This window comes from Fundulus heteroclitus, chromosome 13 (genome assembly GCF_011125445.2).
Source record: "Fundulus heteroclitus isolate FHET01 chromosome 13, MU-UCD_Fhet_4.1, whole genome shotgun sequence".
NCBI lineage: Eukaryota > Metazoa > Chordata > Actinopteri > Cyprinodontiformes > Fundulidae > Fundulus > Fundulus heteroclitus.
The window spans coordinates 2270031-2291413 of record NC_046373.1 but is presented as its reverse complement, the minus strand read 5'-3'; the positions used below and the strand labels follow the sequence as shown (position 1 = coordinate 2291413).

General features: G+C 37.3%; 1 protein-coding gene across 21 annotated transcripts in view; it reads right to left on the bottom strand.

Moving 5' to 3' along the window:
* Positions 1 to 18548, bottom strand: part of LOC118565163 (voltage-dependent P/Q-type calcium channel subunit alpha-1A-like) — a 91832-nt gene extending 73284 nt beyond the window's left edge. For 14 of the 21 annotated variants that reach the window (XM_036144857.1, XM_036144865.1, XM_036144866.1 and 11 more), the window contains exons 1-7: positions 18403 to 18531; positions 18092 to 18221; positions 16568 to 16627; positions 15262 to 15368; positions 14234 to 14236; positions 5153 to 5164; positions 1649 to 1748 (exon numbers count right to left, since the gene is read on the bottom strand). In XM_036144857.1, coding sequence (XP_036000750.1) covers positions 1649 to 1748; positions 5153 to 5164; positions 14234 to 14236; positions 15262 to 15368; positions 16568 to 16627; positions 18092 to 18221; positions 18403 to 18446 — 456 coding nt within the window. In that variant the 5' untranslated portion in view covers positions 18447 to 18531. Of the gene's footprint in view, positions 1 to 1648; positions 1749 to 5152; positions 5165 to 14233; positions 14237 to 15261; positions 15369 to 16567; positions 16628 to 18091; positions 18222 to 18402 lie in introns of all 21 variants that reach the window. The other 7 variants (XM_036144868.1, XM_036144871.1, XM_036144869.1 and 4 more) reach the window with 3 other exon arrangements.
* Between the last annotated feature and the right edge of the window lie 2835 nt (positions 18549 to 21383).

Here is a 21383-nt window from a genome sequence, read left to right as displayed (position 1 = left end):
GGTGAAAGTGTTCCTTAGCATAAAACCCCAAAATAGATCTGCACATAAAAATTGACTGGCGATGGGATTCGGGCTTCTTTATGCTTGCCCGGTTATGCTCAACCAGTCAGAAGCTAGAAATCAGATGTTTTTAAAATCACTATACCAGCCCTACAACATGGCACTGACAACAACTCTCTTCAGTGTCGAAGTGTGTGTTACAGCGTGAAAAGGACTGAGTTAGCTATTTTCTCTGTCATTTAGGTGTTTTGTAATGAAGAACAAAAGGTGTGGGAAGTTTTACTAGGGAAACTTTATGATTAAAAGTGACATGTTAGCTCTTAATTCTGTCAGCTAAGAAGTTTGCCGTATTTGAGAACTCCAGTTCTGTCACGGGAGATGTGGGATTAGGATATGTTTGCAGACCTATGGAAATCTGGTAGTTCATAAGATGGTCTACGCATAAGAAAGGCTGTTAAAATTGACAACTACGCTAACAATGCTAATCTTGCTAATAAAAGAGCTTTTAATGTGTATTTTTGTAATCAATGAATCTTTGTTTTAACGTAACAACAAAATCTCTTAATTGCTGAGCTGTGTAAAACTGATTGCTCTCTCTTATACACACAGTGTGACGCATGTAAAAAACAACTGCTGGTTAGCTATAATATGTCCTATAACAGCATGAAAGAGATGTTGTAATTCGTAGTTTTTTATTCATTTATTTTTATACATGTTATATAAGCTGGAAGGTTTTACTCTCTTTGTATATTTTCAGTAATGCTGGAAAAAAACAGTTTTGTGAGTTTGAGCTGTATGATCATTGTTTTAATTAACTATACAAAAAAATTATAGCATGAAGTCAGGTAAATTTCCTATTAATCCAAAAAGTAGAAAAAATATATAATTGTTATCCATAGTTGATAAAGAAAATGTGAAATAAAACAAAATACTTATTGGTGACAAAGCACCATGATCCCTGCATCTATAACTTTTAAAGACTTTTCTGTAAAGCAAATAGGTATTTATTAAGTATTATAATGAATGATCTGACTGCTCAAGATTTTGAGTTAAAATGAAAAATAAACTGATAAACTTACTCATACAGACATTTATTAGTTTAGGGGCTTCCCTTATTGAATAATGTGTAGACTGCCCTTCTTTTATGTAAAGCAAACTCACATCTACTCCTCAAGGGATCGTTTGTCTGAGCTGGCAGTCATCCTTTGCTGTGTTTGCAGGAGCTATTTCTTTTTGTTGTTGCATGCATGCTGTAGCGGCATGAAAAGATGGGAGGGAGTCTTTCCTTCTTTGGTTTTTGGTGTCAACATCGGTCTCCCCTGTGAGGAGATTACTGCTAAAGTTGCAGATTAAAGAACGCTGAATTTTCCCTCCGCCTCGCTGTACCATTTCAAGGACACAAAAGAAAGTTTTGTGGCTAATAAAAACATAAAAGAAATAAATGACATGTGTCAAAATTTGAGTTGTGTGTTCCAGACTAATATAGAAAGGCATTTTAAGCAGCTCTAAAAAATAAAATTTAAAAAAATCAGCAAAAAGCTCTCTTCAATGGTACTGATTTGGATTTTTAAGTCTTTTTGAACAACACAAGCTTGAAATAACTTCACATATGCAGCCTCTGAAATAAGCCACAGTTTATGAGCTCTACCTTTAACTTGGGGAGACGCTTGATGGTCTTAAGAGGCCGCAGCACCCTCAGCACACGCAGGGATTTGATTGTACTGATGTCTTTGCCTTTGCTGCTCCCCCTAGTGTTTCAGCATGGAACAAAAACAGCATAACTGAAAAGTTAGACAGCAGAACAGATACTTTATTACACAGATTAGTCTCACCATAGCCCTTTTCTTTAATTAAAAGGGAGAAAATAATATATGACACAAAAGCGCCTCTAAAAAAAGCAGTTTTAATTTGTGTGCGCAATCATCATTCTCTTTTGCAGAAAAATAAACAAGTCAAACATGAAACCGGTGGGACAGAACACAATCAGCTGTCTGACCTCTTGGTTTCATGGACATGAAGAAGCATCATCATCATCATCATAGTTTAATACAGTCGTCATCATCATTAAGTACGCAATCATTCATTACATAGCGACAGGCAACTCCCGGCAGAGTGCCCGGCCAAACCTCTTTCTTTCTTTTTCAGTGAGATACCGTTCAATTCTTCAAAAGAAGTGAACATTTTAGATGTGATAATATGGAATCTGAACTTTGAGTGTTGCATTGTTAGGATTATTTTGACATTATGTTAAAATTATCTTCACATAGATGTGTGTAAATTAAGAAAGAAAAAAATATTACATAGCTTCCTTCTGTTATTTTCAAGATTTCGGAAATCCCACTTATTGATGTGGATCTCTGAAAAGGCTAAAATAAACATGTCCAACGCTGAATCAGAGGCTGTGAGAGAATATTTGGAAAACAAACGAGTCATAAGAAGGAGCTGAAATAAATAATTTTAAGTTGAGCCTTTTACTCATATGGAGTCGAGAGCATTAAGATTTTGGATATCTTCCAAATTCTTGAAAAAAAAATGCATTCTTCTTAATGGCATTAAGGTAATAAATAGGACACTTGATTTTTTACAGTAAGTGGATGGGCAATTCTGAAGAAAAAAAAAGGGGGACATGGACGTCTGCCAAGTCTGAGCAGAAGACAGGCCGTCTATCAAGGCTCGCTCTTAAACTATGAACTCAGTTCCTGTGAAAGAAAATGAACGACAGCTCAATTTGGTGCTGATTGATTGAGTTGGAGTCTTGGCAGCTTTAAGTGTCTCTGTGTGGGTTTTTTGTGTGCCTGCCAAAGAAAGACTGAGACGATAATCAATAGGAATTCCTCATTTAAATTTAAGCAGGATGAAAGTGTCTCTATGAAAACGGCTTTAGAGTATTAGAGTAAAGCCCTGTAAGGTTATAGGTGTTAGAAAAAGGCCACATCCTTGTGCATACACTCCCTCACATAGTTATGTGCACACACTATAAATTGATTGTAGCAATTAATTATTTTGAGATGGCTGCATCTATGGATTTAATAACCTAATACATTGAAAAAAAACTAAATGGAAAAACTAAATAGTTCTTAAATACCAAATTAAATTTGCACTTGTTCCCCAATCTGGGTTTTGAGAGTTTAATACCCAACATCTGCAGAACTGTACAGCAACTATTTAAAATTTGTACACATTTTTTGATCCAAACAAAGTTCTTCAAAATGCATATCAAGTTCATTATTTGAGAAAGTGGTCAAACCTTTCATGCGATGCACATTTAATAAAGTTGAAGCCAATATTCCTCATAAATATATCATTATGGAATCCAAATATAGGACACGAATAGCTCAGTTGACACCTCTATCAAACTGTGCCACAAATTCAAATAAACATGTTAGCATTTCATTTCTTCCTACTTGTATCCATAAACAAACCATTTTGTATCAAAGTGTTTAGTACAAGTTAATTTTTCTTTCTACTTTGGTGTTTCTCATGAGTTATTGGGATTAACAATCATAAAATGCTTTTTATTGCAGACATACTTTAATCTAACTAATGCAGATGTAACCCAAAATTTAATTTTTGATCCACTTATTTTTAAGCTTACTCATAAATGGTTTGCCATATTTTATCCAGGTCCACGTTTCCAGATGCATGACGTTGCCACTGTTTTATATGTAGCTGGTAAAGAGGTCAACACAAATATCTTGGTATTTAGAGTTTGCTGCAGCATAATTTGAAAAGTCATGTCTCATGTTAAATATAAACAAAACTGCATCAATTAGATTTTTTCTTTAGGGCTCAATCTTTATTAACAGTACTAATCTGAGTTTTAAAAAAAGTTATCCAAAACAAACTGGCTCTATGAGAAAAAGTAATTGCCGAACAAACCCAACAACTTTTGGGGCCACTATTAGTGGGAATGGCTGCCATCAAGTGCTTGCAATAACCTGCATGTCTTTTATATTACTGTGGAGGAAATGTTGTTTACTCTCCTTTGCAGAATTGTTTAAATTCCACCAAACTGAAACATTTCCAACATGAACGGCCTGTTTCAAGTCAGAGTTTAGCATCACAGGAAGATTTCCATCTGGATTCTTACCAGGCTGCTCTAAAACCTTCCTGTTGTTGTTGTTGCTGTTTTTAGTTTTTATTTTTTTAAGCCATTTAGAGGTGGATTTCCTGGTGGGTTTTGGTTCTTTATCCTGCTGCATTATCCATAATTTTCAACATTGTGGTTCCATCATTTAATGCAAGTCCTCGAGGTCTTGAAGCAGCAAATGGACAATAGAGCATGACACTACTACCGACATGTTTCACTGCTGCTATGTTTTTCCTTGTCTGAGATTTGAGTTTTTATTTGAAAACCACATTCTGTCTTCAAACAATTTGTTTTTGCCAAACAATTATATTTGCTTAATCATCTGAAACCTTACGTCACGCCCAAAAACAGTTAAAACAGAAGAAACCTGTAAGGGTGCAAATACTTTATTTAAAGCGCTATGTTGGTGTTTTATATTCAAGAGACAGATTGTGGGGTGGGGAGGTCCAAGCTGGGGACTGAATTTGAATCAGCAAAGAAATTATTAAATGTCAGACATAAATAAAGTTATATTTTTGTTGTTACTACGGAAATGTATGCCCCTTCCTTTCTCTATACCTTTCTATCAATTTCCTGATGTTCTTAGCTGCCATATATACCCTGTTTGCTCGCACAACATTGGAGACAACTGCAGGATGTATGAGGAACGTATTATTGGAAGTAAGAGAGTTCAGGGGAAGACTGCTAGCTTTGGGTTTTGGAAATGCATTTTCTAACTTTCATCTAACACACATGGTAATAGTAAATAGCACCTGGATGTAGAAATAGACTTTCATGTGTAAAAACGCTATGGTTAGATGTGTAACGCAGCAAGTGTAAACTTATTTCTCTTTGGACTTCTTCCAAGATATTCAACTTGAGTCTTGTGTCTCAAAAAGAAAAAGCTTAAGAAGCGTGTGTGTGTGTGTGTGTGTGATGAAAAGGTAACAAGTGGTCGACAACAATACGTCGGGAATGAGCACGGATGATTAGAAAAACAAAGAAAGAAAGAGATAGTAGCCAACGTGATCCGGTAACGGTGCACAGGGAGCAGAGCTGGAGAGGACAGAGGAGGAACTTTACCGGGTGCTGCTCCTGTCGGATTTCACCGAAGGTGGTGACAGCGAAAGTCAAGGTGACAGCGACAGAGGCAAAGACAGAAGAACAGGAGGACAGAGAAACACACATGGAAAGACACACAAACATAGAAACACACATTGATAGTGACAGACCAACATGAGACAAGACAGAGAGAGAGAGAGAGGGAGAGAGGGAGGGTTTGGTAGAAAAAGGAAAAGATACATCTATATGAGAGACAGACAAAGAAGAGAGGACAGCAAGATGGCTATATCTGATTAGGCTTTCACAAACCCTAAATTTTTCCCATAATCCCCTTCAGACTTCAGTATGTACATCATTTCCTGTCTCCCTGGTAGCAAAGCTGGATTTCACATAACCTGTCTGTTTTGTACAGTATGAAGTGTGACACTGTCACCAAACATCCTTCTCACTGATCACATTTAGGAGGCTAATTACAATCACTTTTCAAACTGATCACTTTGACAAAACTTTCTATCAGCTGATGAAGTTCTATTTGCTATTGATACGATCATAAGATTATCAAATAACAGCAATCAGGTCACAATCACAGTCAATGGCCATTTTGTACAGGTGTATCTCAATAAATTAGAACATCATCCGAAAAAATTAGAAAAAGTGCTCGTATTATGGCTTCATCACAGAACGAAGGGTAGCAGCGGTTTATTTCTGATAATTTTGATGACTCTGGCTAGAGGAAACTCAATGGTTTTGTTTTAGAAAATTTAATGTGGAATCTGACCAATAAAAAGGGTTTATGATACAGAAGTTACCTAACCTTACAGACTTATGGGGAAGAAGGCTGACCTGATGGTTGTCCAGCAGACCTTCATTGTGGCTCATCCTCCCCAGTAAGGGTCATTGCCAATGAAGCTGGCAAATGAGTATTTAGTAAAGAGCAGATATTATCACTGGATGTACTTTGCACTGTTCTAACATGTCAATACATTGCCTACTGTACGTAGTAATGTTTCTCGCTTAGATGAAGCCACTAAAAGAGCTAATTGCTGCCATTACCTTTTTCTTTTTCTCTTACATAGAACATACTCCTGCATCAGAGCTCCTTGTGTTCCTATTGTGTCTTTGCTCTGTCTTGTCAAACTCCCAGTCAGTTGTGGCCGCTCACACTGAGCCTGGTTCTGGATCGAGGTTTCCTCCTGTTAAAGGGGAGTTTTCCTCTCCACTATCGCTACAAGCATGCTTGGTATTAGGGATTGCTGCAAAGTCAATGACACAATGCAGGCAACTGTCCGCTGTTGCTACACGCTCATCCAGAAGGAGTGAACGCTGCAAGTCAATGACTCGATACAATCTGCTGGGTTTACATAGACGGCAAACTTCTTAATTAATCTGTCTGTTTGATTTGTAAAGTGCCCTGTGTTGTGAATCGTTGCTGTATAAATAAACTGAACTGAACTGATAGAATATTGGTTTCAAAGGTTTTGTTATGGAAAACTGAGATTTGGAAATGTGTGTTTCTAAATACCAGAACTGGCACATATTTTTTTTTTTTTTTTTTTTTTAGCATGATTATATGAATAAACAGTTGTACTCAAATACTCAGTATCTAAGCAACTGCTTTTTTAATCAAATGCATGGTTGCTCTTATTTGAGTAATTGTTATCACCTTCCCACACTACCAAAAGTACCAACACCTGGTTTAATGACCATGGTATAATTGTGATTGATTGACCCGCAAACTCACCTCACCTAACCCCCAAGAATTATCTGGGGGGGAGGGTATTGCTAAGACGGATATAAGAAAAAGCAAACAGATCAACGCAGACAAGCTGAAAGCTGCTATTAAAGCCACTTTGCTAAATAGAATCAACTAAAATATATAAACTGACATTTCTTGAATGTTAAATTAATCTTCACCAGATAGTCTTCTAGATGAATAAGATAAACAACATCCAAACTTTTCTGCTATACTGGTATAATAAAATTAGCAGTTATATTCTTACTTAGATATCTTAGTCTAGCTGTAGATTCTTGGAAAACTCCTAATTGTATCCAGTTTAGAATACTGCATAATTATTCTGCCAAAATACAATGTGCTCTATCAGAAAAGCTTTAACCTGATGTACAGCACTTTTCAGCATTCACAAATACAGCAAAAGACAATTCTATGAATCTCGGCTCTAAAACCCTGGATGTGCATGCTTTCCTCCTGTGGACATCTTTTGCTTTACCACTACAGGCTCTGTGAAGGACTAGCTTTGTAACTAGAAGTGAAATCCCAAATGGTCCATCCATTTTCACTGATTCCTATCTAATCATGCTGTAATTGATCAATTAGACCAGGCCTTCAGCACAAATTGTCCTCATTATGTCTGCAGCACCTGGAGGGATTTGTATCAAAGTTCCTTAACATGCACATCTGCACAGAAAAAAATAATGTTGTTTTTTTAAACTCTTTACAAGAGATCATTTCCAGGTTTGCTTGACCTTTGAGCAAATTCACTCATTATTCATGAGAGGAGACTCAAGCAACCAGGATCTGTGTGTATTGTCTCATACACACATGCTACGGTATCAATATCAGAAAAAAAAAAAATGCATTCTAACACTGTCGTCACTACATGCAATTTAAAGTGAGATGACTTTGAAACATTCAGCATTTGTTTTAAGAATGCCAAAAGCAGTATAATTGTGTTTCTAACACACCCACAGATATGAAGCTATTGTACTGTTTCCATGCTAAATCTCATCTGTACAATGCTTCTTCGAGTTATCTGGTATCATATAACGTCATGCTTCAGAGGGAAATTGCAGGTGTGTGTCAAGCCCATTTGAGCACACTGTAGTCGAGCGTGGCGCCGAAGCAGATGATAAGAGGCAAAGGTTTGGGAAAAAAAGGCGACGGTAGACGGGGTAGCAGTTATGCGTGAGCATTTTTAGAGGGACCAAATACGCTGTGAAGGGCATGGGGACAGGAGGAGTAAGCCAAATAAAAAGGTGAGAGAAAAAGGGACAAGCGACAGATAAAGGAAAGGAGGAGATGTTTTTTCAAGAGGAAGTCATGCTGTGCAGGGTGGAGCAGTGGAGTGATTTTCAAACTACTAAAACAAACCTATCCGCTAGGGGGGCACTCTGGATTACAAATACGGTAAGTCATATTGTTTTCATACATTTTGGTATCAAAGCCTTAATTCATATAAGTAATGTGAGATCTTTTTAGAAACTTGTGATTATTTCTACATTGCTACTTCTAAGTTCAAGAGTAAATCCTTATGTCTTATTTTGAGTATTTTTAGCAGGCATGGGTTGGTTTATAGCATCAAGGTATACCAAGGTTTTACACATTTCTGACAGTGGCCTAGAGAAAGTAATATTTTAAAAACTACAGGTAGAAAGATATGAGTGGTAGGTCTGTTAGCAAGGTAACTGCCAGCTCGCCAAGCCTGACCAATTAACCAACCTAGTATCAGCTTGTTTTACTCCCAGTTTGTGAAACATAAAGATATCAAACGTAATTACAAACTTAGACTTCCTTTCAGTTTGCTTGTTTACTGAATAACTTGAAATATCATGGTATTAAGTTAATATAGTATGTTTTGGAGCTTCAATATTGCAAAAGTGCCCAACACATCTAACCTTGCCTGCAAGATGAATTCTCGCGGGATTTGTGCGTTCACAAACACACGAGAATCCATCTTGTATCGCTTTGGTACAAGATGGTTTGGCCCAATCATGTTGCAGTGTTGTGTTTTGAGGGCGGGACATACAATCTCTGATGAAAACAAGAGCTGACGAGCTAACAGCCGAACCAAAATAAAGAAGAACTCATCTGTTTTATCAGAATCCGCGATTTCATCTTTGAAAGAAGGAAAGTAAGAACTGCCTCGAGTACGTTTACCTTCTGTGTGGTTTCTGTTGACGCCTGTTGCTTACTTTTTAATTTGATACCGTGATTGGCTAAAACCAACCTTTGTTAGGTGGCCAATAAGTTTCGCTTCACCCAATCAGCTCGGAGAGTTCTGCTGAATGTCCCGCCTTGCCCCAGACGGATTCGATGGCAGCAGGCCTAGATTAGATAATGTGCAGAACGAAGAGTGCTACACATTATCAATCTGGCTGGAAAGGTTACAACACATCAAGTGTGACTGAAATGTTTATTGCAGGAGAAAGTTTATCTGTTAATCACGGGAATTCAGTTACTCAGACTGAAAGATATTTATTTTTGAGTTATTTCTAAGAATATATTTTAAGACGTTGCCAAAGATAATGAAAGACTAAGAATTCTTTGCTCTGTGCAAATGTTCAGTTAGATTTTTAAAATCAGACTCTTTCTTAACATAAGGGATACATTATCAAAATCCTTTTTGAAGATTTTCTTCTCAAGAAAATAAAATAGGCTCAGCATGAAGAGCTCCAAAGCAGACAAATAAAAGAGACTCCGGCAGTAATGTACTAGAGCTAGCTATTTCAATTATAACATTTATGTCTTCATTCGTGCCACCTCAAACGATCTACATGTCTCTGTGCCCCTCGTGCATTTTTACTCTGTTTTCAGGGACTGTTATTGCCTTAAAAATAATTTTGCTTTTGATCTGAACGCTCTTCATTTTATATATCAGTCAAGATAAAAACACATTTTATTTGAGCTTGACTCTTTGTGGTGAAGTGACATCCATCTGATGCTGTCTACTGCATCACAGGTTCAGGTTCATGCAGTCACTACGGCAGACATGCATTTGAGAAGGGTGCACAAACAAGCTCCTCTTCCTTCAGTCGCTCCACTAATACGTTCAATAACACAGTCCTCTATTAAATAGATAACACTGAGAAAAAGTTTTAAACCATCCCTTGTTTCTTTATATTTTGCTTCCAATGAAATAAATGAGCTTTTACTCTTTAAAAGAGTCTTGACCAAGAGTTCTTTCTTTTTTTTTTGGGGGGGGGGGGGGGACTTTTTATTTGCTGGCTGATGTCTTTGTCCATGACAAAGCTACTATATCGAGAAATGTGTGTTTTAAAAAAGATAGCTAAAAGGTAAAGGAGAAAAGATGTATCAGCATCAGATCTACAATGCTTTTCCAAAGTCTTGTCTTTAACAAATAAGAAGGCCTGACAGTGGACCTGATATATGTATCAATGTTCAGATGATCTAACAATCCTCCTTGACAAAAAGCAGCTGTGGTGTTTTTTTCAAATATCCGTCAAAAGAAATTGAGTCACTCTGACAGGCTGCTTTTAATAAAGTAATTACAGTTGACTTGGACATTTTACGGCCACATTTGACCCTTTAAATGTCCCCCAAAAGGCCAGAGGACTTAGAAGTAAGGGCTGAACAAGATATGATTGTCACAATATATGAGTGTGCAATAATAACATCGCCAGTGACTGTTTTCTTGTTATTTTCTTTTGTTCTTAATAAAAAATAAAAATCATGTCAATAAGACATTCAACCTGTTTAAGTGCAGTAGATGCCCACTCATGACACGAGCGATAGTTCCAAAGATGCTGAGTGTTGGAAGCATTAATATCTCAGTGAAAGTTTCTGAAACTGGGCAGCCCTACTCTGCAGTAGTTAATGTATCTGCCTGCAGAGAACAGACTGCTAGTCTCAGGGATTACACCATGAATCATCAGTGTCAGCGAAAACATCTCGTGAAAACAGAAATACTTGCACATTTTTTGCCAATTGTTTTTTTTTTTCAAATATGCTTATTTAAAGTAAAGTTAGTAAAACGTGTTTCTTTTCAGTATGGCATTTTGAACTTAATTTTCAGCTGCAGCAATAACTGTTACCCACAGCAGACAATACAATTATTTTCAAAGATTGCTTTTAAATACACTTGAAATAATTGCATTAAGCCGATGATGAGGCCCTTAATAACCATTACAGTTACTAATCAGGCCCCTTCAGAAGACTGAGCTGCCCTCCCCTGCACAGTGTTAGAGTTAAAATTTAAAGTAGCCTCTTGGCCTTTATAACATTTGGTCATATGTAAACACAACACTAGTTTATCCCTTGAGTTAAGCAACCTTTCTCTGCCTCAAGTGGTGTTAGCCCAAATCAAGAGGCCAACAACAAAAGGTGCACAAATATTCCTCTGAACACAGTCAGGTACTCAACTGAAAATGAGTAAAAAGGCAGGTTAAACAAAACTTTGAAAAACCGTCAAAATGTCTTATTGTTCAAGACAACTGTAAGGAATTGTAAGAAAGAAAGGCTACTTTGAAGCAAAATATGCAGAAATTATGGATGAGAACTTTTTCACAGTACTGTATTTATTTTATACATCTATTGGGTTTCGGTATGAAGAAATCATTCCAACCACCACGCCCTGCCCCAGCATGCTTGCCTTTCCCCCTTCCTTCGGCTGTACTTTCCCAGGCCGTGCAAAGGAAAGAGAGTTAAATACCTGTGCCTCCAGGTTCGATAAAGTCAGACTTGCGTATCAGTGTGTGTGTGTGTGTGTGTTTGGGTTTGAAAGTGTGCTGGTAAAAAAAAAAAAAAAGGAGGGGGAAGAGGGCGACATGATGTTCCGCTGCCAGCTTTCCTCTGAGTGGCGTATGGATAGCCTGGGCACTTAAAGGGTTAAAGGTGTCTGGGGTGCCCTCACCCCCACAGACTGATCAACTGAGACCTCCAGCAAGGAGAATGTGGAAGAATGAAAAGGTAGTGAGAAGAAAGGATGCTGGTTTAATGGTTCTTTGTCAGTTGGTTGCTGAGATAAATGTTTAATGGCGTTTGGAACAGGAAGTATTATATAAAGACAGAGTCGGATAAGAATGAGAGACGTGGTTTGGGGGACGAATGGCATGAGGTATATGCTCCTAACATACAGCAGAACCGTCTACCCTGACCTAAACTGTCAAAAAATACATCATGATCAGCTGTCAATGTGGGACTACACTTTTTAACATTGATTCTGATTCTTTCTATCAGGAACAATTAGGCATAAATTCTCTTTATTATTACACCGGCCAGCAGATTGGTTCAGGTCAATTTAAGAAACAAGAAAAAACGATCCAATAATTTAAAATGAATGGTAAATTCCCCTCTTATACTGATGTTACAAATCAGCGAAGGCTAAACTCTCAGAAACCAGCTTCCGTGTGTGTATGTATGTATATATATATATATATATATATATATATATATATATATACACATATATACATATACACAACTGGTGCTCCTCTTTTGCCATTTAGTCCCTTTCTACTTCCATTTCATACCTGTAAACAAACCACTTTCTTTCAAGTGCTTCAGTATTACTTAGTTTCTCAAGAGTGACATATTTCTATGAGTCATCAAAAAAATCAGCACATTTTGCATTTGATTGAATTGATTGCACATTGTTTTCTGAAGATTTTATTGTATAAAATAGGTCATATGAACAACATTTCTTTACTGCAGGCTGTGAGCCGATTATCGATGCTGAAAATCATGAGTTATCAAAGTGTATTCAACACAAACCCTTGGCGGGTTGGAACTGATGCGTGGTCAATTATGGTTTCTTTGTGTACCTGAAAGGTCTGGTCTGGAAAACCAAAAACTGCAAAAAAAAATTGACACGGGAAAGGGGCAAAAGGACCAGCATCCACTGCCACTCAAGAGCAAGAAATTGTTTCAGCCTTTAATAGTGTCACACAGGGAGGGAAAATAGCTCCAGCCTGTGACCAAATGAGGACAAATTTATTTGCCCTCATTTGTTCACAGGTGGTGGGTAAACCGGATAGAGTCACGAGCCACAGCAGTCAGTTTGCACTTTACCTATTTTATCTACTGACTGTGGGGGGCAGCAATGTACCTGAGCTGCTCCAAATATTGTACTAGTTCACTATGCTGTCATGTACAAGGACAGCAAACTTTCTCAAGTGACAATAAGGAATGACTCTAGAGCCAAACATAGTTTTTATTTAAAAGAAAAAAAGAGAACTAAAAATGGGAGTTAATTGACTGGATTACTTTCTGACAAAAACACAAAAGTCTCTTAATGTTGGCAGCGGGCGCTGGTCATTTTGCTCCTTTCCCATCCCATTTCTTTTCCAGTTTTGGTTTGTTGGTATCTGAGCTTTTTTTTGTACCTGATTTAAGAACTATTTAAAGTAATCTTCTAAAATGTATTCATGTCAACTGCGAGGAAATGTGATTATTTGAGTCTAGTAAATAACTTCTGTCTGCGGGACGGTGCTCAGTAGTTTTGTTTTGATCAGGGGTCGTAAGCTGTGATACCCCCGATGACTCAACTGCCTCAACTACAGTCAATAGAAAGAGGCTGTAAGATAAAATTTTCCTAAAGTAATGTACAATCACACATGGAATTTCAAAGTTTTTTAGGATTACTTAACTCCATAATTATTTAAAAATACTTTACTATCAGGGAAAATAAACTGATATCCCATGGTTAAGTACGTGAGTACAAACTGGTTTGTTTATAGGTAAAAAATGGCAATATGCGGGCCCAAAATGGTGTAAGGAAACCACGAAGAGGAGAGTTTACGAAGAGTCATCGGCGACAGACATCAGTAAGTGTAAGCACATAAAGATGGTATATTATTAGAAATGTTTACTTTACAATTGTTTTTACAGAATTAAGACCAAATAAATAGAAAAGTGTAAGATTCATTTAGATTGATTTTGTTTTTGCAACAAGGGCAAATCTTACACATTTCTTACAAAAGTGTATGCAAAACCAAGTCGGCTTTTAAAATATTGCGTGGGACATACAATTTAAATTTTCATTTCTGTTCTTACGCAAAATAAAACATAGTACGTTACATAACTTAAATACATTTTTTCTACCCGATTGCTTTCTGAATACATTCAGAAACGTAACCTAATGCAACTTGCTGGGATTTAGCCAAAACCATCAAGTTATTTATTGTATGTAAACAAACACTTGATGAGGGTCTATGAAATCTATCACGCAGAGTAGCTTAGTATTGATTTATTCTACTTGCTGTATGTTAGGAATAAGACTGGTGGGAGGGGGATTATGACCACTAAGGAAGAAAGCTATGGAAGGTCGAAGGGGTGTGGTTGTAAGAAAAAGGGTTCATAGGACCCCAAAGATTTAGATGCAAGAAAAGAGGAAGGGATGAACTCACGGCCTGGTTGGTGGAAATATCAGGTCGGCATGATTTGAAAAATAGGGGAAAATAAGGGAACAGGAGCAAGGAAGATGGGGAGCAAGACTGTTTATAAGGAGCAATTGGTGATTATTAGTGTGTTAGTTTATCAAACAGTCAGGAGAAATATGTAGGGTTAGTTTTTCCGTGACTGTTTCTGGTTTGGAGAGGACAGAGGAAGTTAGAGATGATGCCACTACACTCTAAAAACGTATTTGCATGTCCCAATAGGAACATTTATCCAATACGATGGACATTTATGGAGGTAAAAAACACAAATTCTGTTTTGGAATCTCAGGAAAGCCCCTGAAAACTCCAAAACAAATATCATGTAATACACAAAATTTGAGAGGCCAATTTTTTGGTTTTAAGAGTGTAGATAAGAGATGAGACATTCAGGTGAGTAATTTAAGGGTGACGTTTCAGTTAAAGATGTGGGTTGGTTATCCAGATGAACGTGGAGATGATGCGTAGAGAAAGACCGCTTGATAGAATTATAGATGTGATGCTGACCGACGAGGGAACTGAGATGGAAACTGGATATGCATTACGTTGTACAATGAAGAAGGAAAAACAGTGACCACAGTCAAAGAAAGGATGGTTCAACAACAACAGAGAAGGAGCGAGCAGACAATACCCGAGGAAGAGTACAAAGAAAGACAGAAAAAGAATCAAAAGAACGTAGAGAAAAAACAAAGGCTAAAGTAAGAGGATGAAAGAAAAGGGAGATAGCAAGGAGGAATAAGATGAAGATTTCTTTAGATACACCAGGCTGAGACAACAGAGAGAGAGAGAGAGAGAGAGAGAGAGAGAGTGAGAGAGAGAGAGAGAGAGAGAGAGAGAGAGAGAGAGAGAGAGAGAGAGAGGAGAGACTTCAGGATTGTCTGTTTAACTGAGTGTAGTAGGCTGTGCAGCCTGGGCCTTTCTGTGGATGGTACAGTATGTGTGTATGTGGGTGGTAAAGGTGATCAAGAGGAGGGCGATGGGGTGGTGAAGGGGGCACTTACGTGAAGGCGAAGGCCACCAGAGCACCACTAACCACTATAAAGTCCAGAATGTTCCACAAGTCACGAAAGTAAGACCCTTGGTGAAGAAACAAGCCCAGCACCACCATCTGGAAGACATGAAGAGTGCTCAGAACAACATGCACGCATACAAGCAACTGTTAGGGTTCCTACACATTCACCATTTAAAAATTTCAGACTTTTCCACAATAAAATCTCAAGGATTTTTTTGGGCAGTCAATGTAGAGGCTTTTTTTTAACAAGGAAATACAAACACTTAATGTAAATGTAGTATTTATGCTGAGAAAGATCAGCTCGTGGCCAGAATAAACTGATTTAAGCCATCAGACAGATCATAAATCTGATCTTTTTACCATGACTGAACATATCTAAGCAAACATTCTTTTTGAACGCTCTTCTTATATATGCTCACATTGTAGCTCTTAATAAGAAATGAAAATTAGCATGTCAAAGCCTTACATAAATCGGTGATTGGCCACAAAATGATGATTGGTGCATCAAAATGTAGAGTATAGACTCTCCAAAACCAATTGTAGGGGGAAAATAATTATATTGTTAAAGGAGCAATAAGTAATAATGACATCTAATGTTCCAAATCGGAACAACACACTCACATGATTCTGGAACTCTCATTTGATTGGCTCAGGAACCAGGAAGTAAACAAGGACTACACACTGCACTGTAGTAGTTTCATACCGTAATTTTGAAAGGAAAAAAACTTGACTAAGACATTGTTGATGGAGAGGGCTGATTGTCTATAGGGATTGTTACTTCCATCATGGGTGACAAATCAGAATGAATTTGGTTTATTATTGCTTCTTTAAATCTTTTTCAAAACCTGATATTGATTTAGGGAAATTACAAAAGATTTACTGTAAAATAGAAAAGGTTGCTTAAATTTAAATCCTTTTTTTAGCTGGGTTGAGCTAATGTAGGGGTATTAATTCTCTGCTTGTACAAGGATTTAAAAAAAATCTCTTAATATATTAAAACAAGTATTGAGAATAAAATCTGGAAACATAGATTCCAGAATTTGGAAAACAAAATATTTAATTCTTTTAACATAGCGTAGGAACCCATTCATACACACGCTGACATACGCACACATTTCCCTTCACTTACAAGGACAGAGAACAATTACAGCTCATACCTGTTGAGGTTGCTGACAGCCATTTAAATTATAACAACAACAATAAGCAACAAGCACATTTAAAAGTAAAACAGAATCAGAGAATATATGTTAATTGCAGACGTAAACAACCACTCTCACTCAGTGATACTTGTTTACCTTTATCAACATTTCAAATGTGAAGACCCCTGTGAAAACGTAGTCAAAATAACGCAGCACCTGCAGAGCAACACAAGACCACGAGACACAGTTATCATATTAGAAAGAAGAAAAAACGAACAGGAGAGATCAGATCAAAGTCAGAGTCTAATTGTACAGCTTGTATCCCAAGCTGAGTCATTTGAGACTAGGTGTTTGCAGTCTAATACTTCATTAATGTTCATAAAATCAATTCAATGTATATGTCTGAGTACTCAGGGACTTTAAACTGCATTAATAACAATCATCAATTTTAAATGATCCTCATTATTATTGGAATTGTGTCACATTTGATTAATGTGGCAAAGACATTCAGGATGCTGCCGTATCTCAGTTTTTCTTGACAGCAGTCGATCTTTTGTCCAACATGAATTAACCCAAGTAAAGATAATATTTATGACAAAGTGTCACATCAATTTAACTTTTCTTTACCAAACACATGACACTACAACACTCGTTTACAAGCTCAACCCGGTCCCTGTACGAGAGGTTTTTATGCCGAGCATTTTGCTAAAGTGGGAGCTAATGTTAGCAGGTTTAGTCTGTATTTTGATATGAGTTGTTGAAATTTGTGTAAACTTTTACATTGTGGTTTTAGTTGAACAAATAAGGAACAACTTTAAAAAACTTTTCCTGCTCTTTAAGTTGGTATCTCATAGACCAAAGTGACTACTAGCCATTGGCCATTTTTAACAGAAGACACGGAACACTGTCTTCACCGTATTTGGATTACTTGCCCTGTGCATCAAATTGTAATAGAGATAGGAATAATGCTGAGGGAGAGTCAAGAAATTAGTGAAAAACACCCTAAATAGTAGGTCACATGACACAGAAAGACAGAAAGGTACATCAGGCACCACAGTCTCGCTTTCTCTGTGTACATCAGTGTTAACTGTGATAAATGCCTAGATGGTTGAGGAAAACCTACATTTGTTACATAAACAAAATCATGTGCAGAGCCCTTTTTCACATATATGTGGCAGTAAAAACAAAACTGTTGTGCAAAATGTGACTATACAGCTCTTGGGGAGTTCAGCTGACATTGCCCCAGAGAGCTCAATAGCAGGTATCTGGAGTTAAGTGTATTTAGGGACACAGACACCGATCCTTAAAAAATGCCTCATTTGAGAACCTGAATCTATATCAGGACATCCCTAGTCTTTATTTTTTTTTAAAAAAACAACAAAAAACGACATGTGTATGTGTTCCTGCTTTGCTTATCTAATGCACAAATTATGATTTTTTTTTTCTCCTCATTTTGTGTTGTAAAGCTCATTGTTTTCAACATGGTTTAGATTACATCAATGTGTTTAAATTAAGGGCAATGAATAGGCTCACGCATTTCTTTTTTGAAATATTTGCTCAGAAAATCTGGACTTTGAAAGGGTTGCTAAATCTTTACATTGTTGGGTGCCATTTTATCCACAACGTGATGTGGATGTGAACACATTCAAATGTGATACGACCAAGACATTAATGCCTCACATTGTTTCTTGGTGAGTCAGGCTTGACAGGGTCCTCTGCTGCAAGGGCGATGCTGCTCATAGCGATGACAGACAGGATGCTGAACTCAAAATACTTCAGAGTAAGGATGTAGTGACAGCACTTCCGAAACCTGATGCAAACGCACAAAAGCATGCACTTGTTGGCACAAACAAGTTCACCAAACACATTGATCAAATTTCTTTGCCTTTCAAAAAAAAAAGTGCGACTTCAAAGAACATTTCAATGCCTATGGCACATAACACAATGTTGTGAGTTTGACTCAGATGTAACGCAGATAGAAAAATACTCACGGGTTGGTGGTAGACATTATGAAGCAGGAACTATAGGGAGGCATGCGTTTTGGGTCATCTTCGTCTTCACCCTCGTCCTCCTCTTCCTTCTTCTCCTCGCTCTTCTTCTGGTCAGTGTTGGCGTTCTTGTTCACTGAGCAAAGAGATGAAAGTAAGTGGAGAGGATAAAAAACTGACAAACTGACAGAAAGGGGTCAGGCTCAAACAACACATGGAACACATTCACCAGCAATGCTTTAAGGAACAGACGTACAGAGGGATGAACTCAGGAGTAAGGCTGTGATACATGACCAGACAATACTGATGTACTGTCAAAATGGGAATGACAGGAATTTCCCTTGCCAGAATATCAACTGCCTAAAGAGATAACGTTCTATGAAATTATCAGTAATAGCCTCCTTACATGTAGTAGAAATAAATTATGTGCAGCAAGTTGATACGAAATGGAATAAATACTTGTAGCAGTGGAAGGCTAATAGCTGGTCCTATAAACTTAAACTTGATAAAATAGAGCTTTTAAAGAAGTCTTGATCATGTTTTAGTTAACATATCACCAAGATATGATAAATGCCAGCTTAGAATTTCTGGTGTTAAATGACAACAGCAAAGATAATAACACTTCAGCAAAGGTATTTTACCACAGGCCACAAGCAGGTCATTTCAGCTTTTAACTTTTTGTTCTCTCTCTCTTTTCTTCATAGCAGGTACACCTGGTCTTATGTTCTGTTAACTGTGACATCATCCAGGGAAGACAGATCCCCCGCTATTACCATCTAATGTAGAACCGATTACTGGATCAATGTGTGCTTCTGTGCTTTTTTGTCTCTCTTGTTGTGTCTCTGTTCTGTCTTCTCTAACCCCCAGTCGGTCGAGCCAGATGACCGTTCATACTGAGCCCGGTTCTGCTGGAGGTTTTTCCTTCCCGTTAATGGGGAGTTTTTCTTTCCACTGTCGCTTCATGCTTGCTCAGTATGAGGGATTGCTGCAAAGCCATGGACAATGCAGACGACTCTCCCTGTAGCTCTACGCTTCTCCAGGAGTGAATGCTGCTTGTTGGGACTTTGAAGCAATCAACTGGTTCCCTTATATAGGACATTTTTGACCAATCTGTATAATATGAATAAATTTGACTTTGTAAAGTGCCTCGAGATGACATGTTTCATGAATTGGCGCTATATAAATAAAATTGAATTGAACTGAATAAATAGTTTTCTTTATGGTTGGGGTTCAATAGTTTCACAGATCACAAAATGTGTTTTACAGAAAGAAAAAATTATTCAGTCAAGTTTTTGACAAGGTTTGAATTGCAGTATTTATGCTCATCTAATTGTATGGGGCTGCTAAAATGTTATAAGAATGTGTGGAGTTAAAGCTATAGTCGGTAATCCTGTTCAGAAACACTTTTTGTTACACTGGGTGAAATGGTCCTTCCATCCTGAAAATAGTAAATACATTATGTTTTCAGAAAAAGGGGGTAAAAAATTGATCTCTGTGGGAGCTGTAGGCCTGTAAAAACTCTAAACCAGGGATCACCAACCTTTTTGAAACTGAGAGCTACTTCATTACTGTGAATGCAGTAGGCATTCACAGTTCTTGAGATCCTGTTTCTCTTTATTACTGTGAATGCAGTAGGCATTCACAGTTCTTGAGATCCTGTTTCTCTTTATTCTTTATTATTATTATTATTACTGTGAATGCAGTAGGCATTCACAGTTCTTGAGATCCTGTTTCTCTTTATTACTGTGAATGCAGTAGGCATTCACAGTTCTTGAGATCCTGTTTCTCTTTATTCTTTATTCTTCTTCTTAGTGTTTATTCTTCCTAATGCGTTTTTACTGTTTAAAGTTTGATTCGCTTCTCCTCCTACAATTTTTCTCCGATTTCAACCATTCAACTTTTAAACTATTCAGCTTCTTCTGGAATGGATGGCTATGTCTTTTTGTACTTTTAACTCTTCAACTTTTTAAAATATTCAGCTTTTTCTGCAAATTTTCAGCTTTTTTTTCTCCCATAGGAAATGAATGTAATTCACTAAAATCCGCTCATTTCAGCTGCTTTTTGACAGCTTACTGCTTCAGCCTACTTTCAGCTAGAAACGTCATTCAACTTTTAAAATGTAGTGATATCTTTCAGCTATTATGGTCTATTTCAGCTTTTTCATATCTTTTACCATTTTCATATAGTACCTCCTTAAAATAATTTTGGCTTTTCAAGAAATTCAGCAAATAACATGCGTTGCTATGGTCGTCAAGGAGGCAGTTATAGAGTGCGCACTCTAGAAATTCAACAAATTCTTCTTCTCCGAACAACTTCTTCTCACTCGCTCAATTTTCAACCTATCCACATAAATTATACATCAAAACGTAGGAATTTTTGTCTGGATTCAGGAAATGTAACCCTCATTGGTGTAGCATTTATAGATTTTTCGCAAATCACCTCGGAGCGACACAAACCCGAAACCTCCCCCATTCATTTCCTATGGAGCGGTTTTGAAAAATGACGTCTGAAAATCCAAAACATCACACGTTTTTACATCGTCGCTACTCCTAAACCGTTTCATGTACAGGCATGAGACTTTCACATATGAATGTCCCAACCCTTCTGGCACTCACAAAAAAGGAATTTTGTGGATAACTGTTACGGTTTTTCCGCAGGAACAATTTGTTCGGGAGTAGCGAATGTACAAAATCCTGAAAATGCTTTAGAGCTGCATTTTTCCACATGATCCACTTTTTTACATCGTTGCTGTGCCTACGCCGATTTTTGTACAAACATAAAAATGAGCAACATAGTCCTCAAAAGCCTGCTGATACTCACAGTGAAAGAATTAATTTGATATCTGTTATACTTTTTCAGCTAAAGCGATTTGTTCGGGACCGTTTTTAGAGGATTTTGGAAATTTCTTAAAAATTTCCTTTAGATCATAATTTTTTACGCCTTTATTAAACTTTTTCCAGCAAAAAACGATAGCTTTTCTTCTT